Here is an 18,816-nt window from a genome sequence, read left to right as displayed (position 1 = left end):
TCTGGGCCCCGTGCGGGGGTCTAGCCCGCGACTCTGCGGCATGTGGGGCTCATCCTGCCATGGGGATGCTGGCCGCGCTGGGCCCAGCGCTGGTTGTGGGAGCAGAGACCCCCTGGGCTGGGCTGGGCTGGCTGGCCCGCACCGGGTGCTGTATGGACCCGGGCCCAGGCATGTGCCCCCCTGCACAGGCTGCACCCCCGGGAGCAGGGGCAGGAGGGCTGATGCCAGTGGCAGGCCCCCTGGCCAGCAAGAGACAGGTGGAAGGGGAAGTACACGGTACTGGGGGATCCCCTGAGCCACCCCAAGCACCCAGTGATGATGCTGCCGGCCCCAGGCCCGGTCACCCCAAGCACCCAGGCCTGGGGGGAGCTGGAGTTAACTTCTTGGGGGCTGGAGGCTGCCGAGATCCCTGAGAGCCGGGTCCTGTCCTGCCCCCCGGGGAAAGGGCAGGCGGGCGGGCATGGGTCACCCACCCCCTGGGGATGCCGTTCCCTGCCGTGGCAGGGGCAGCTCGTGCCCCAGCACAGCCCCCATCCCCATCCTCATGTACCTGGCAGTTCCCATTTTTGCTCCAGGACTCAGCAGCGGGTGCTGCTGACTGGTCCAGCCTGTGCCTGGCCAAGGGCCCCAGGGACCCTGCTGGAGGTGCCTGCGTCCTGGCTGGGTGGCAGTGCCCACATCCCCATAGCTCTCCCCCTGGCCAGCAGCTTCTTCAGGCGGGCGGCCGGACCTCCAGCACCTTCTCCTGAGGTTCTGGCTGAATTTCACCCCCGACCTTTTTGTTTTTGGTCACCCCATCCGTGGCTCCACGAAGTCCCCGGACCTTCTGGTTAACCTCCTCCTGGCCCTGGCCAAGCGGGCCCTGTATTTGCCCAGGAAGGAGGCTCTGGCTGGGAAGGTGCCCAGAGGCTGCAGGGTTGCTTTTATCTCACTTGTCCGTGCACGTACCCCGGCAGAGCACCAGTGGGCAGCGTGCACCGGCTCCTTGGATGCCTTTGAGGGCCGGTGGGTGCAGCCCAGGGGGCTTTGCTTGGTGTCCCCCACTGGAGCACTTCACATTTTGACCCCTTGACCCCCATGTTACTCCTATCCTGTTTTTGCTGTTGCATCTTTCACCCTTTGGCCCCACAAAGGGGCTATTAGTTAGCTGGGTGGGCCTTGAGGCCCACGTTAATATGGAAGTTACAAATAGACGGGAGCAGCTGGAGCCTCTGCCAGGCTGAGTGCCCTGATACTGCCCAGCTCCCTCCATACCCGGGGCCTCTCCCGTCCCATTGCCCGAGCCACGAACTCCAACTTCCCACCTGGCGCCTACCTGCAACCCAAGTTTCATTGCCAACCCTGGGAAGAAAACTCCCACCCGAGTGGGTTGGTGACCCGGGACCTGACTCTGCCTCTCCTCCTGGGGCGCTGGGACCTTCCCTGTCCCGTCTGGAATTTGCTGGCCAGGGGGTATCACCATGTCCAGGCCTCAGACCCAACAGATGGAGGAGACTGGGCCACATCCGTTGGGGCCTGTCTGGATGGGAGACACCGACCCCCACCCCAATGCAAACGCTGCACCCTTGGACACCTGGCGCTGGGAAGCAAGGGAGGAGGAAGGGCGGCGACAAACAGACCCAGGCGGCACCGTGTGGCTCCTCGTTAATAGTTTAATGTTATATCTGCAGCATAAATAAAAGGCACATTATACGTTTGGTAAGAACAGTGGCTGGAAGGACACGGCGGGAAGTGCCCAGGGTCGGGGAGGGGGGGCATTTCTCATACAGCCGAGGGCACCGCGCCCGCCCCCCCTGGCACCCGGCCCCACGCTAGCTCGTGAGGACCCGCTCACAGGAGCACTTCGGTGAAGAGGTCTATCTGCTCGGGTCCCCCCTCACCCCAGGCCTGAAGGAGCCGGGACTCGCGGGCCGGCCTGGGCGCCGGTGGGGACCGCCCGTTGCCTGAAGGATGGCGCTTCTGGAGGAAAGGCGATATACGGCTATATAGTCTATATATACTCATAGATATGCGGCTGCTTTATAGATACTACACCCGGGGAAGCGCTGCGGGGTGCCTTGGGTTTGGTTTTTTGTTTGTTTTTTTCCTTTTTCAGTTTTTTTGTTTGCTTTTTTTTTTTGGTTCCTCCTCTCCTGCTACATGCACCCCGCGCAGCTCTGGTACAGCAGGCAGGGATCCAGGGTCTTTTGTCCGAGCCCTTGGGAAGAGGGAAGGCGAGAAGGCTCTTCTCCCTGGCCTGACGGAGCTGTTCGAAGCGGATGGGGTTAGTGCCACAGGTACAATTGCTGCCGGCTTCGCTCCGAGGCTGCAGGTTCCAGCATGCCAGGCCCAGGCGAAGCCCTGGCTCTGACCCTGCTCAGCGCTCCTCCACCCAGGGTCTCCTCCCTCCCAAATCCCTGGGCCTGGTGGCTGGGCCTTTCTCCTCCAAGGAGAGCCCGACTCCCCGCTGCAGCCTGTGGGGCTCAGAAAGAGGATTTCCGCCCGTGAAGTCATCGGAGCTGTTTGGGTTCAAGTATCTTGGAGCTGGAGCGAACAAGCAGGGCCTGGGGGATCCCTTGGGCCTGGGGTTCGGGCCCAGCTGACCCTGGACCTGCGTTTCCTATTAGCACCGAGTCATTCCTTTCTCAACACGCGGCTGCGTCTTGATGCAACTACCCACTGGCGAAGACCCTCCTCTCCCCAGCACTGCCACCCTCTACTCTGCAGTGGCTGCAAGAAACGGCGCCAGACTCAGCTCCCGATCCCATCCTCTCCTTCCTGCCCTTTAAAAGCCACAGCAAAGCCATGCAAGGCACACGCTCAGCCCTGCCTTTGGCCCTTTCCACACCCTCAATGTCTAAGACGCGGCTCTGATTGTAAGACAAGGGGATGGATGCTACCCACCCGTTACACCCAGGCATCTAAAGGGGACGGGGTTGTTCTAGTCCTTAATCATCGCTCCCTGACATCCCCCAGGGTTTGATATGCTGAGCCTTTCTGTGCCTTAAGCACTAGCACCCGAAGTGTAAAGCAACGTCCTGAGGAAGGGGGGGTGGTTATGAGCAGCCCCAGATGCTGGTGCCCCTGGCGCTGCCCCCACAAGAGAAGAGATCAGGGGAAATGGGCTCTGCCCCCCCCACTCAATTCTGCACCTTGCAATGGGCAGGGTTGCTACAGAGGCTCCTTCCAGCAGGGGCACCAGGGCCACGGGCAGGACCAGCCCGGTCTGTGCCAAGGCATTGAGGCTCTGCACCGGAGCTGAAGACATGGAGCCGGTGCTGGAGATGGGTCCTGCTGCCTTTTCACTGCCTGCTCCAGTGCAGAAGTGCCCGCAGCATAGGCTGGAAACAGAGGCACCGTGACGGAGCCCCTGTCCTCGACCCCACCAGGATGCAAGCACTTACTCCCTTGCAACAAAACTGCATCCCTTTGCCAAGGGCAGTGGCAGCGCAGGGACCCCCAATCACCCTGCTGCAGGAGAGGCGGATAAATGACCAGGCTGAAGGACAAACAATTGCGTGGGGCAAAGGAGACCCTGTCCTGTCCCATCCGGAGCCTGCTGAGGCCTGACGGCATCTAGACACTGCTAGGGAACCCGCAGGCCACGGGGAGAGGGAAGCCAGAGCCAAAGAGCAAGGCATTTCACTAGTGGAAACATTGATTACTGGAGAAAAAACGGCTCACGACCCTGCAAATGCTGCCAGACCCTTCACTGTAACCCTCCCCTCCCCAAGAGCTTGCTGCTTCGGAGCTGAGGGGCACGTCCCTGAAGCAGAGATTCACTGCAGACATCAGCCCACGTTAGACGAGAAAAAAATACCAGAAGGGAAAAGAAACCCCCTGTATAGTGGTTTAGGTCACAGAGCAAGGGGATGGGCAAGAGCCATCTGCACAGAAGAGGGCAAAAAGACCCCATGACATGGGGCCGTGCTGGTTAGTGGTTAGTGCAGGGGGGGCAAGGGAAGTGGGAGCGTCCCTGGCTCTGACGTGGCTCAAGGCAATGGCTCGCTGCATCCTCCAGGCAAACAGCGGGACTTGGTAGTGCCTCGTCCACCTGATGTGGGACGCAGCTGCCTTGTCTCGGTCCCTCACCCCCCAAAACAGACGGCACGCTTGAGGGAAACTGGTCCCAGAAAGGAACTGCTCCTGGCAGGATGCACTCTGCCGCCCCAAAGACCCTCCACCCTGCTCAGCCCTCCTCTGCCCCATCTCCCCTCCGCCGGGGACCGATCCTGACTTGTGCCAGCACGGGGCTGGCAAGGGCGTCCTTGTGAACTACACTGCAATCACGATGAGACCTGGCTGAGATCTGAGGCGTCTCATTTACTACCCTGAACTCACGCAGGAACCAACGGACCTGAGCTGAGTGGGGGACTCCTCCACCCTGCCTGATTGCAGGACTTTGCTGCACCCCCGACCCAGCCCCACCCCGAGACACTTGCATTTAACGCATCCACGCTGGCCAGTGCCCAGCATGATCCCTTCCGTGAAGGCCCCCCGTGAGCCTGTCATTTCACAACCAAAAATACCCGACCCCAAAGACCGCTACGAAGGATAAGGTTACTCTCCTTTGTGTGTGTACTGTAAAAACAAAGTGGAGCAGGAAATGAAGCGATGGGGAGCCCAAGGGAAAGGCAAAAGGGGCCTGCTCCTCTCCCAGCAGACAGCTGTTGGACGCCCGGGGATTTTTTTCTGGTGTGCTCCAGGATTTTTACATTTTGTCGAGTTGCAGCGACGAGGGAAGCCGAGGCAGCCTTCTTGACTGAAGTTCTACTCTGGATGCACAGTCGCATCCAAAAACGATCCCAACTTTGATTGCCTGTCTTCACTGGATGGGCTGGGAAGAAGAGAGAGAGGACAGAGGCATTTCCTTCTGCTATGAGCCACGAGGGCAAGACCCGCTCATTCCTCCTGAGAACGCGGCGCTGGCGCGCAGGGGCAGTGCCTGCCGTAACTGCTCCACAGCTCATTCATTAGACATTCGCGGCCATCGCAGATGACAGCAAACAGCGATGGGTGAAAAGACAGACCTCGCACTGGTCTGCTTAGTCCCTGCTCACCCTGGCACCGAAACGCAGCCTTCGATGCCGCGATGTTTCTCCGGTCTTGTGAAACCAGTAACAAAAACAGCGTCGCCCCCGAACGACTATAAAGCAGGCCAGGCAGAAGGACTAAAGATCACACAATCCACAACGCTCCACATCCTACCGAGAAGGAGAGATTCTCGCACAGAAGAGGGGAGGGAAGGGGATGGATTGAAACTGGTGCTAGCCCCAGTTTGGGCTTCCTCCTTAAGAGCCTGGCAGCAGCAAGGTGGGAGGGTAGTGCTGGTGGGGGGAACAGGATCCACCCTCAGCTCCTCAAAGCTGTCCAAAGATGTTGGGAAGAGGGGACGAGAACCACGTGCAGGGACTGGGGCTTCTGCTGTCCCCAAGCTACCAACAATTCTCCAGACTATACAACGATCGCACCTCATCTGCAGCTATTAGCCTTTGCCCAAACAGGTTTGTATGGAACTGCTTTGGGAGAGGGAGACAGGTGGTGAGAAAGCAGCTGGGGGCTTGAAAGGAAGAACCAAGCTGTGGTTTGCATTTCTCAGTTCACTGACAACGAAATGTGTTATGCTGCTAGGGACATAAAGGCTTCTCAGGAGCTCTTAACTCGGCTTGGCTCTGGGCTGGTGTTTTCCACAGGCCACCTCTCACCAGTGGGCTTGCTGTAATTACATTTGTGATCTTTACTTCCCTGAGCGCTGCCCAGAAATACCAATGCCGCCGTAATTAAACCAGCCCCTGGTGAAAACCGTTTCTCCTGCCCTGCCTCCAATTCAGACCTTAAAACAGCACTGAAGGAATAGACCAAACCAACCCAAACGCTCATAACGCTATTGTCTGGCTTTTCATAGCTGTGCAAGTCTCAGGAGCCCCAGCTAGCCCCTAGGTTATAGCTCTGACTAGAGTCCTTCAACCCCAGAGGCGATTAATGAACATGCACAAGAGCTGCCGGCACAGCCACTTGCTTGGAAAGCCTCTAAGACAGTTCCTTTCTCATACAAGAAGTGTTTTCTGCATGCAGCTCACTGTCGTCCTACATCGGGGCCTGAACGGATTTGCTATGGGGGAGCGAGGCAGAGGAGGCTGGAGTTCACTTGTGTGGCACGATGCCAGGCTCCCATAGCTCGGATTAGCTTCAACAGATGAGGACTGCTGTCTCATCGCGGGACAGGGTGCTCCGTGCAGTGGGACAGGAAGGTGCCAATGGCTACAGATGCTTTGTGTTCAAAAACCAAAGGGAAGCAAACCTTCTCGTGATGCTCAGCATTCAGGCTGCTTCCCAGCAAGAGGTTGGGTGGGAGGATGCAAAATGAACTCAAGCTTGTAGACAAGGGGATTCCTAGCTTTTAAAGAGATCTTCGCTCTCTTGTTTGGGAGAGAGATTAACTCCGTGCCCAGGACATGCCAAGGGGACTCAGCCATTCGGACCGCCCAAACCTCGTGTCCCAGCTTTGCCTGTTTCCATCCGGCCAGGCTCAGATCAGCTTGCTTCTGATCGAAGCGAAGGACTTCCAGAGACGGGCTGGAGGCTGAAGTTTTTAGCAAATGGTTTCACTCAGTGGCAAATCCCAGTCGAACTGGACCCTGGGGAGGAAGAGAACATCATTTTTTCATGCTGATAACTGGTTCAGGAGCCATGGCTGGGGTGGAGGCTTACTGGTGCTGGGACTATTAGTACTGGTCCTGCCAGCGAAGCCAGAAGTAGCAGGTGGAAAGGTTCTGGGCCTCCAACAGCCTCTCCTAGTTTATTAAAAGAAGTTTTGATCTACGTGGCCTGCACACATCTGAGTGGCCCTGCAAAGTCAGGGAGCCAACTCTTTTCTGCACCTCCTTCCCCCAGAAAAGTCTGGGACCCTGTCTTCACTGCTAAGAAAGCTGCAACTAAGGCACTCGGCAATCCCAAGGTAACACCATGGTGCTGAGACAAGGCACTTTTGTTTTAGCGCAGTGAATGAGGCGAGGCCAGTGCCAGTGGTGGGTGCAGGGTTGACCTTGGATATTTACTTTGCAGGGAAGGTAAAGCACTTGGTCTTCACCAGCACAGCTCCATCTCCAGTCATTCCTGGTTTCAAGGTGTTCGTGGCCTGAGTCATATGCTGGTGCCAGTGATGAATGCCCCATTTCCAAGGAGGTCAGGGAAAGTCTCGAGCAGACTGTGACCGCAGGACGAAGGACTCTGTTCTCACCAGCTGCACGCTCAGACTTCCCTGGGAGATTGGATAACATCTTGCGGAGGCCCGAATTCACTTTCACCTCTTCTGGAGGGCAGCAGAGAGCTACTGCTTTAACAACACAAAAACGTTTAATAGCGAACGTTACTTTATCAAGTTCTGTAACGTGCATGTTTGAGGAAGCACAGGCAGCTTGGACCCCGATAACAGTCACTATAAGCCATCAGGATTGCTTCTAACACCAGCTCCAGTGCTCCTGCCAGCTTCAGGAGCTTGACAGGCACGGGCTCTGATTTGCACCAAACACGCCTCTGATTTACATGATGAAGACCCCAGGACATAAGAGAGCTGACTAAATAACAAAGAGAAATGCTGAAACAGACCATTCAAAAGATGTGCCAAATAGATAAATACAAATGGGGTGAGGGGAGGAAAAATGTCTCATCTCCAAGTCCCAGCAATGTGAGGCGCCCCCTGTAACAAGAGAACCAATGCAACTAACCCTGCAGCATGCATTTAAAATCGTGTCCCACCAGTTCCTTTCTAGCTCTCCCCACTTCCGAGCTCCTGGCGGGGTGTTTAGTAGCTGCTCGAGAAGCACCATAAAGATTAATGCTTTATACACTATTTGGAAGCTGGAATTGCAAGCTCTTCCCAGGGGGTGGAAAGCTCTTTTTCCCAGCTTGGGAAGCTCAAAACTGCGAGGCACAAAGAGTCAGGCCCGACCTGGGGGAGGGTGGGATGGGGTTTTAAGGTCTGCGTCAGCTGCATTGGCAAGTGCGGGAACTATTCCTTGTAAACCAGCATTTCAACGACACGCAACGTGCTTTTAGCTCCTTGCTTGTCTCACCGCTCCCCTCTGACAACCGTGGCTTTTGGGCAGCGATCCAGGACTTGCTGTAAGTGCCAAGATCTCAGAATTAATTTTTAATCCCAAAGGGTTAAAATCCGGAGTTAAAGCAGCAGCTAGATTTTACACTAATGTCCCAATGTCCATGGGAACAGACTCGCGCACCTCTCCAATCCATTCCACGTTTTAGTAACTAATGAGTGGGATGATGGATGTGCTTCCAGCTGCAGCGGCTTAAGCCTGGAGTACCTACAGCCTTATACTCTTCCCCCTCTTGCTCAGCCCCCTGGGGACCAAATGTGTGGCAAAAACACCAGCCCCTCCTACCCCTGTCAAATCTATTTGCCTTCAGAGAGCAGAGAAATGCCTTGTAGAATAGGGCATAAGACAAAAGAGTGGGCTGCTGTGTCATTTCTACCCTCTTCAAGTCTTTCCTGGACGAAATCTTTAGGGCACAATTCATCCAAAACAGCGTCACCACATTTGCACCAACTTCTGTGCCAGTCCAAGGTGCTCAAATGCAGCTGCATTACAGCTCATTTGAGGCTGGCAAGCAAAAAGATGCTATGAGGCTCTGACTGCTCACTCTCCACACCAGGATGTACGTTGTTTCAACTCCCTGCCTTGAGCAAGGAAGAGGAAGCAGGCTAATTCCCTGATCGTGATGCAGACGCAGTTTGGACAGAGTTGCTTTCCACAGAACAACAGAAGGGGATTTGTATCGATCTCCGTAGAAGAGGAGTAAAGTGGTTTCTGAAGGCCAAAGCAAACCCATCACGGATACACGCCTCTGCACGCTTGTCCAGTTCCCACTGCAGGTACCACCCTGGCCCCCAGGTATATACAACTGTGCAGCCTCCAGATGCTGGAGACCCTTTGCAGTTGAGGGTCTTTGAAGGCTGTTCTGTCCACGTGTTGGGCTATCAATAGGCAGCAATGACCCAGCTGGCTTTGAGTGCTAACATGAGTCTCCTGGCTGGAAGCAGAGACGGAACAACTTTGACATGACAACTGAAGTCACAACTATGAACCCAGATCTGCAAATGATTTCTTGTAGAAGCCACCGGGGCTATAGGAACTACTTCTCCACACAGCAAAGCATAAACAAGAGGCAGACAGCTTTCCTGCTGTTGTATTAGACCTGTAACGTGACATTGCCACTATTTCTTTCTGTCTTATCCCTTTCCGGATAAAGGTCCTTATCCCCCTACACCTTGTCCAATCGGGCTGACATCTGTATGGCCTTCAAAAGAATCTGCCACATGTTACCGCAGCTCTTTGTCACCAAGGAAACAGACACCCTGTTGGATAGCAATGCCAAAGGCATCTGTCTATATGCAAATTCTATATATAAACAGCTTTAAAAAAAAAGGACTGGATCGAGAATGCCTGCTTCAGGTTTCTGAACAGAGAAGAATGAGCTGCTGTCTCCTGAACGCCCTTGTGAATGCAGGAGGGGAAAATAACAGGAGTATGAGAGTGCTGGGCACTGTGTTAGGACATCTAAAAGGAAAACCCAGGGGAAAGTAAGGCAGAGAAATCTAGAGAAACCTGAAGGAGAAAAGATGACAGATCCCATCACTAGAGAAACAGCAAGCGGAATGATCCTCTCACTATGGGTTCAAATGCCACCCTCCCTTTTTGGTTTGGATTTTGCTGTCCCTGGAAGATATTCCAAGTCTAAGTAAGCCAAACTATCGACTTTGACAAACAAACTTGGGTCAAAAGTGGCAAGTGCAACCTGAAGACATGCAGAAAAGACTAAATGAAGGAGAAGAATCCTTCAAGGGGAAAAAAAAGATGAAGCGCTGACGGTTTTATGGACCGACGGGTTTGTCGGTGTAGCACAACCTCACGCGGCAACTCTTCCTTTCTCCCGAAATACAACCTCCGACTATTGCTCGGGTAGCAAAGGGTCCCTGACAGCCTGAGGAAACAAGCATATGCGCTTTGGCAATAAGCAGACACAATTCCAAGTGCCTTTAAAATGTCAAGGCTGGTTTTTAACCTACCCCGTGAAACTGAAAGCTTTATGAATCCTTCATTCGCTCGGGATGAAAAGCAATGGATGCCCCATTACCAAGAGCAGAAGACAGCCATTAAGAAAAAGAGGTAAAAAGGCCAGGCAAGAGCGAATATTGTTCCACCCTCCCTCCCCTTGTAACAGGCAACTAACGATGATTTAAGGCCACCGCTTGGTAAGATCATTAGGTTAAACATAAGCAAGATGATCCTCTGAAATGCATGGGGTTTGTTTGTTTAAATTCACAACTTGCTGAGATATGCAGGGGACTCTGTAGCAGGGTAATTCCGCGGCTTGCATTTGCTCCGGCTCATCTTATCATACATAGCACAGAGTGGCTTCACCCTGGCAGCCTGCCTTCCCGTTGTAAGGAAGATTTATCACAGGCCCTTTGCCGCTTGGAATGAAGGTACCTGCACTGCTAGCAGCTACAGCATCCCATTAAGAGAGAGAAGCACGTGAAAGGTTTGCAGGTCCCACTGCTGCAGAGGTGGCTGCGAACATGCACTTAACCCCCTCGTCCCCAAATGGCAGCCATGAATAACGGTCACCCGTGTGCAACTGGAAGTGGCTTGAAACACACAGAGCTTTGGCATCTCGGAGATCTGGGGCTGCCCTCAGCATTTCTAATGGCTACAGACCGAATCAAAAGCTCAGACAGGGCTCCACGTCCGAGGGTCTGACATGTCGGGTCAGTCACAGCGGCGACAGGAGAACAGAGATTACTGGAAGCAACATGCTGTTAGAAATAAAATGACAGCACCACGAAATGTCACGGCCTCCCCAGAGCTACTTGCCTTTGCTAGAGGGTGAATGTAAAAAAAATCAAGGGGGTGAATACGCCAACAGTAACCACCAACCACAGGAGGTTTAGTGTTAATGGAACCGGTACGTGCACGTGAACCTTGCCAGCTGCTGTGGGAGGGAGGCTCTTTGTGTTCTGATGACTGCAAGTTGATCGATCACCACTAAACGTTCAAGAGAGGCCTCAAATCAGAAGCTGACCTGCAGGGACCGGTGGTCACATGATATGGATTGGGGCCAGGCTCTGTATAGGATATGCAGTATAAGAAGCTCCATAGCTGCCCTTAACTCACTTTTTAAAAAAATCCACATCCGCCCCCAGTAATCAGGGACTTGGTTATGATCAGTCTCTCCGGCTGCAAGTTCTTATGGGTTAGTTCTAGGTCACGTGGTCGGTGACATCATCTGCCAGCAGACTGGGACTGTGGAGCCATAATGACGTGCGACTGTATGGGCACGCTCAGTTCTGTCCTTTGGCTTGCCATCTGAGTGAGGACTGAAGTGGCGACAGCTTCGGCGGCCGAGCGGACGTTGAGCCCGTTGGGGGAGGCGGTCACGGAGCTGTGTTGGATGACGGGGGCAGGGGAGCCTGTGGGCTCGGAGCTCTCCTTAGGGCTTTCTGCTTGACAAGGAAAGAAGAAAACAGCGTGGTTAGAAGAAGACCCCTCACGGTGCATTTAGACAGGGCTGTGGGATTGAGACCCAGTATACTGAGACTGAGGGCTTGTTACAGGTAACACAAAGTGCTGCCTTACACTCAAGGAACAGTTGATGTGGATCCCTTTCACCCACCGCTGACATGCATCTGCCTACGGTCATGCACCAATACGACGTAGCACATTAGGACAGGAAGTGAAAAGGAGCAGGAGCCAATTACAACAACCGGGGGAATCTAAGGAGCTGGAAAATTAACAACCCAAGCGAGGGCCTGGCTAACCCAACCCTTTTTATTTACAAAAGATACCACAGGAATTTTATAGACCTCGAGTTCGGAAGCGATTTCCAGCAGACAAGCGTTAACTTCAAAGCCAGGATGGCAGGGCTTGCTGAACTGTTTCTACACTAAATCTCTTCCCTCAGTAGAATAAATGCACTTTCCTAATGTGTTGCTTCCTGGCATCGCACGTGGTTTCAAGGCCCTTCAGCCCAGAGCCCGAACGATTCTTCTGGAGTCCGCCAGACAGACACACAGTAAAGTACCTAATGGAAACCCTGTTGCAAACACCGGCTAGCGGCTTCCCTGTGTTTTTGTACAAATCACCCCTTTCGCTCCTTATTGTTTTCTGGAACGTTAAAATCAATTAGTGTGCGTTACGAACTGCTTGCTTCTTCTGTGCCTCTCTCCTCCTGCTGAAGCTGTGATGGAGGATGGGATGGGAAGCAAACAAAGCCAGCAAGCTTTTTCTGCAGTCTAATTATGCCGCCCCCCCCAGCAAACACACACAAGGTGTTCCCAACTTTGGGTTCAGTTCATGTGCAGGGGTCTGTTTGCAGGTGGGAATCTAGACACACAATAAAGACAGGGTGATCAAACTGAATTCTTTGGGGGCAGAAGCTCATTATCTACCAAGGACACAGAAACTCTCTCCTGCACAACTGGGAAAGATGGATTACAGCAAAGATACGGTCACCTTTCTCTGAAGCAGCGTGTAACAGCCTGAGGTGGATACTTTTTACACACCAAAGGCTATAGGCTGCTGTCACCAGAAAAATCAGGGAAGAATTTATAGTCTCATTGTGCACAGCTGAGTGTATTTTAGGGTTCAGATTTCCTCTGGGCACTTTCATACTGCTCTGTTTCCCCCCTTCCCCAAATAACTTTTACCTCTCATCAGTGAGGCGTTGGCTAGGACTTTGCAAACATATTGAAAGATGCAGCTAGCACAGCAGATTTTAAAAGTGGCTTGGGGGTGGGAGGTAGGGTCGAGCCGAGCCATGTAATAGTTTGGCATCCCAAAAAGGAGATTTACAAGGTATTACAAATAAAACAACCCAACTGTACATAAGGCAGCTGTAATTCCAGCGAGGGAATCTGGCATTTTTGTTTAAGGACCTGCTTAGTCACAAATCTCAATAATAAAAAAGCAGCCAGGGAGGAGGGGGGAGGGGAGGGAGGTGTGAATATCATTTTTATTATTCAGATGTGCGATGAATTCCTATTATTGGAGCAGACCGACTGTGAGGAATAATAATAGGAACTGTAAACTTTGGAAGTTAACAGGAAAAATCATGTCGCCTCTCTGCATTATACACAGAGACAACACCTGTCTGCAAGGCCTGAGGGATAGGGAGGATTTTCACGACCACATAACTCAAGCTATGAGTCACTGTAACGAGTGAAAATAAACTGGCTATGCCAGGCCCTGGAAGGCACATGTTCATAGGAGCAGAGTGCTTTGGAGACTCAAAATGGGGTGGCCGTCAGACACGTGGCTGTGGAAAAATGGCTCCTTCTTACTTCTCCTATATGCTCGGTGCACCTTCCATCTTATTTTCTCCATCCAAACAAGTCTCTAGCTCACGTTAGCTCTGTAAAAGCAGACACTGCTCGCTGATGGATAGACAGCCAAGGCCCATTCTGCCTTGAGCACCATCCAAAGGCCGTCAGACAAATTCCCAAGCACAGAATCTTTATTGCCAGGGCTGACTTAATGGGCAGAGAACTGAGACTAGGGTTTTTCAGATCCCAAGTTGATTACTGTGAAGGAGGAAGTTTAATACTAATAAGAAAAAAAAAATCTTGCTTGTAAAAGGAAGGTAATTGGATGTGAATTGCAAAGAAGGCTGATATGAAGCCTTGTGATGTCACGTATGTAGTCTGGACTTTGACTGCCAGCGAACTCTGCACTGAGCAGGCAAAGAGAAAACCGAGTGTTTTGGCAGGCAGCCTGGGAGAGGGTGGAGGAACAGAGCCAGACTCAGGGGAGAGACAAGAGTCTGCGCTCTGTGTGTACACAGAACACTTCATCCTGCAGAGGGATACCAAGGAAAGATAAACTTCTTTGGTTCTGTCTAGGCACAGATATTGCAGGGTTTGATCAACTGGTCTGCACTGCCAGGTCCGAAGTACCAGAAATCAACCATCTGGCTATATGGTTCCTATTGCAAGTCCAGTTTCTTGTGGACATTAAGCCCCCCCATCAGTAAAACTGCTATGGAAATTAGCACTAATTGGCCTCTTTTTTGGCAGGGTCGGCAGAAAAACTGAGACCCCTCAACTCCCCTCTTCCCGCTTCCAAGTGGATCTCTCTGAGACCAGGATACATCACGCTGGGAGATCCCTCCACTGTCACGGTCCATGCGGTGAAGGGAAGACGCCTGGCCACATGGCTCTGCATCTCGTATCCTTCATCAACACTAAGGCTACACAAATCTTTTATTTAGAACCACGCCGAAAAAGGGCCCAGCCACAGTGAAAGTCTCCACTCACCCAGATACCCCTGTGTTTTCTTCTGTAGTGCAGTGACTGGGCAGTCCTTGTGAGCCAACAGCAGCTGTTTAAGTTGAGCAACTTCATTCCTCAGTAGTGTAACTTCATTCTGAGGAGAAGGACACATTTCTATGGGTTATGTGGGTTCACAACAGCATCCCTCAGCAACGGCAGGATATGAATCTACAGCTCGCAGCACATCACCACCAAGATCTGGATTACCACAAACTAACACCTTCATAGGCAGGTTCTGGGGAGCTGCCAGTTAGAAGACACAAAGGTCTTCCTCCTGGTTCTAGATGTAAGTGTGTGCACACTGCCATACCTGCCACCAAGCAGAGAACAGAACGCACTACTTTGTTTGAGCCCGATTCAGGTTCATAGATGCCAGGGTCGGAAGGGACCTCAACAGATCATGGAGTCCAACCCCCTGCCCTGGGCAGGAAAAAGTGCTGGGGTCAGATAACCCCAGCTAGATGCCTATCCAGCCTTCTCTTAAAGACCCCCAAGGTAGAGGAGAGCACCAACTCTCTTGGAAGCCCACTCCAAGTTTTGGCCACCCTTACTGTGAAGAAGTTTTTCCTGATGTCCAGCCTAAATCTGCTCTCTGGCAGTTTGTGACCATTGCTTCTTGTTACCCCAAGAGGTGCCCTGGTGAACAGAGCATCTCCGGTTCCTTGCTGCGCCCCCCTAATTAATTTGTAACCTGCCACAAGATCACCTCTCAGCCTTCTCTTGCTGAGGCTGAAGAGGTCCAGGTCTCTTAGTCTCTCCTCATAGGGCTTGGCCTGTAAACCCCTAACCATATGAGTGGTTCCCCTCTGGACCCTCTCGAGGTTATCCACATCCTTCTTAAAGTATGGCGCCCAGAACTGGACGCAGTACTCCAACTGTGGTCTGACCAATGCCGCATAGAGGGGAAGTATCAACTCTTTGGATCTATCTGTCATGCATCTGCTGATGCACGATAATGTGCAGTTAGCTTTGCTGATGATTTTGTCACACTGATGACTCATGTTCATCTTGGAGTCTGCTATGACTCTGAGATCCCTTTCCGCTTCTGTGATGCTGAGAGGGTCATTCCCCAGCCAGTAGGTGTGCTGGATATTTTTACACCCTAGGTGCAGCACTCTGCATTTGTCCTTGTTGTACTGCATCCTATTGTGTACTGTCCACTTATCCCACCTGTCCAGGTCTGCCTGCAATCGTTCCCTACCCTCCGGAGTGTTCACTTCCCCCCACAATTTAGTATCATCCGCAGACTTGGACAGAGTAGACTTCATGCCCACATCCTGATGGAGAGGTAAAAGTCAACTGACGCCTCTCAAGTATATCAAAGGGCATTCTCTCAAGATGGCCATCCAGGATGCATCTAGATGTGAGCAGTCGTGAAAACCATGTCCAGGGTGTCCAATCCTTACCCAGTCAAGGGCTACATTAACAACATGACTTGTGCTGAGCTGTGCAGAATACTATATCCACTCTTAAACACGTGAAGTAGTTGGTTATGTATGTGACTGGAGACTAGTTGGACCTTTAGTCATCTATGGGACTTCATCATCACCTCCACTTTGTAGACAGGGAACTGAGACAGAGAGATTTAGATAGCATGGCCAAGGCCACAAGGGAAGTCTGACAGAAGACAAGGAACTAAACTCTGGTCCCTTAAGCCACCTCCCTAACCACTGTGCCGTTCTCCCTTTCAGAACTCACTTCACCTGTCCATTTCAACTCCACTTCATATCTACATTATGACTCCAAGGGAAAAAATGCTTCTGTTTACAAAAGCTTCCAAAGTCAATACTGCCATTAACTGAATTTTTAACCTTAACTATTTCAAGGGTGGGGAGAGGGAAGGGCGATGGCTTTGAGTGAAGTTTGAGGTGTAAAACGGATTCCCCTATCCAGAAAACCCAGTCACCTGAGCTCCCAAATTAGCTATAATTATCACCTGAAGAGAATAAAAAACCAACATACACTGGATTATTAAAAAAACACTGCAGAAGTCACTGAAACCCAACAGGAGAGAAGGCCCAGAGTAGGCATAAGTTCAATCTTCATGTCCCTTTCAAAGCTTAGCCATTCTGTTAAGAATATTAACAAGCGGACTAATTGTGACAGGAGTGGTAATATCCTCGTTGGTCTGTAGTCTTCGATGTGTCATTCTTCTGGTGGGCACAGCAGAGGAGGGGGACGCTGCACTGCCACAAGCCATAGCTGCCCCTTTTCCTTGCTCACCTGTGGTGCCAGGCCCAGATAAAAGGGGATACAGCAGGGGCTGGTTATACTTACTCAATACCAGCTGAAAGTTCTCCTTCAGGCTGGAAGAGTTTTCAAGGCTGCAAACACAGCTGCTCCCCAGGGCCTTGATCCTGTTCTTGAATCTACATTCAAGATGTAGGATGGAGCTACTGAATGCTCTAGGGAGCAGCCTTGGCAGGGTTTTCCATGCAAGGGGAGGGAAACAAGAAGCAGCAATACCCAGTTCTCCTTTATCTTATACCTCATTCAGGACAAGACCCAGACATTAATGCTGGGCAAGGGGCCGTTATTTACTGCGTGAGAGTGAGGGGGTGGAAGTGTGATACACTGGAATAACACCTCTTTTCTGATACCTTTGGCTTATTCAGGACTTGTTCTTTTATAAGTATTATTCCATTGCCGGAAAAATCCATACAAATCCTTGTGAATCAAACACAGAAAAATTAAACAGGCTACAGAAACACCCTCCAATTCTTCTAGCCAGAGTCTGGTTTTTCAAGGAACAACGCTCAAGTGTGCAAGACCTCTGGTCCCCTCTTGAAACGGCATCCTGGAGCTTGTGGTGCAGCCAGGCTGGCCTGGAGGCATGCCAGGCTCCCCGGTTACATACTCACGCTCAGCTGGATGTTCTGTGTTGTGAGCTCCTCTGCTTTCTTCTCTAGGGAAGACACCCACAGCTTGCGTTTCTGACGGCAACGGGAAGCCGCAGCACGGTTCCGCTCTAGGAAACGCTGCCTGCGCTCGTCTGGGTCCTCGTCCATCGTGCGTCTCCGCCGGCCCCCAGTGCTGGGGGTGGGCTGAGCAGGGGAGACCTGGGGTGAGAGGCGGGGGAAGGAAGAGAATTACTGAAGCAACAGTCTACCTACACGCGATGAAATCAAGCAGTTGGTCACATTGATTTTACCAAGGCCAGAAGCCTGTAATAAGAGTAAATTCCGATTGCTGGATATATGCAGAGCACAGGCACTCTCAGGTGTAGATTCTGAAGCTAAACACCATTTGGATTTTCTATACAACTTGAGGCACTTCAGACACCAATGAGTTGGTGCTGAATAGGTCTGTTGGTGCTGAATAGGTCTGTCTTAACTAGAGGAGAAAAATGAAGCTGAGAAAGCAAGCGTCTTGTCCAAGGAGGAAGGGAGTTTGATGCTCAGCTTTCCTGATTCACAGATGTGGACCCTGTTCTGATCACCATCTTTGTTCCGGGGCACAGAGAGTTGTCACAGAACAATCAATGCATGGTAAATGCACAAGGTGGTCTTGGTTCAGGGCCCAATCTTGGCGTGGTGATAACTTAAATATTTATAACAGACACATCACTTGGATGGAGGTTGCCACTGTACTGGGTGAAAGGAAGGGAGTAGCTGGTATTTCTTACAGTGGACTGAATCCACTCACTGCAGTCTAAATCCCAATGCACTAGAATTCGCCCCCTAGCATCTGCCCTCATCAAAGAGTAAAGCAGCCAATACCACACTTTTGTGCTTGATCCTCTTAGAATCTACCTAAGCTGCAGTGCAGAAAGGCAGCTTAGCTACCCAGAGCCATCTTTCCCAACAGGAATCTCTACAGGCTACTGTGCATCTCCCCTTGTGAGCCTTTAGGACATGATTGGTCTTCAGCTGTGCTCTCCAAACACGTTAAAAATTCAGGGTATGACCGCAGGGGAGGCCCCGTGAACTAACTAAAGGTGTGAATCCAAAGTGCTTAGCTAAAACTGCATTAAAACCGCATGCGGGCAACTCATTTACAATTAAAGTGACTTTAATTCACTTCCAAAACTGAATCAAATTACTGTTGTGTCAGTTCTGATTAAGAATGGTCATGACAGGAGTGAAACGCAGCAGTTTAAGTGATCCACTTGCTAAGTTAATTTGGATCAACTTGCCCGGGAGCCTAGAGAGGCACCTAGCTAAGCAGCATTTTCTAGCGCTGCGGTCTCCTGTTTTGTTCTGAGGGAACAAAGGCAAAACCAACAAGGGCAAATTGTCCCGCAGACTCTGCGCTGTCGGCTTTGCTGCCCAGGCTCTATAATTACATGGCCACAGTCTGGAAGCACAGTTACACTTCGCTACTCACTGTCAGGCAGCATATGGATATTAAACTTTTGGAAGGCTGTCTAACTGACGGAGCAGGTGGTGCTTCTGATGGAAGGCTGGCATTTGGTTAGCTGGCAGGAGCAAGTGGAGTTGATTGCCTGAGAAGGGAGTGTTTAACCCTCGTAACTGAACAGGGAAAAGATG

The 18,816-nt window shown here is 51.8% G+C and overlaps 1 protein-coding gene across 5 annotated transcripts in view; it reads right to left on the bottom strand.

Annotated features, from left to right (window-relative positions):
- Positions 1–1,639: 1,639 nt before the first annotated feature.
- Positions 1,640–18,816, bottom strand: part of ATF7 (activating transcription factor 7) — an 82,946-nt gene continuing 65,769 nt past the window's right edge. For 3 of the 5 annotated variants that reach the window (XM_025212260.1, XM_006030568.3, XM_025212261.1), the window contains 3 exons: positions 17,188–17,385; positions 14,312–14,420; positions 1,640–11,500 (listed from right to left, as the gene is read on the bottom strand). In XM_025212260.1, the coding sequence (XP_025068045.1) occupies positions 11,283–11,500; positions 14,312–14,420; positions 17,188–17,385 (525 nt within the window). In that variant the 3' untranslated portion in view covers positions 1,640–11,282. The remainder of the gene's footprint in view (positions 11,501–14,311; positions 14,421–17,187; positions 17,386–18,816) is intronic. The other 2 variants (XR_003095694.1, XR_003095695.1) reach the window with 2 other exon arrangements.

Source organism: Alligator sinensis, unplaced genomic scaffold (genome assembly GCF_000455745.1).
Source record: "Alligator sinensis unplaced genomic scaffold, ASM45574v1 scaffold1542_1, whole genome shotgun sequence".
In the NCBI taxonomy this organism is placed as follows: Eukaryota; Metazoa; Chordata; order Crocodylia; family Alligatoridae; genus Alligator; species Alligator sinensis.
This window is presented reverse-complemented; position numbering and strand designations above follow the sequence as displayed.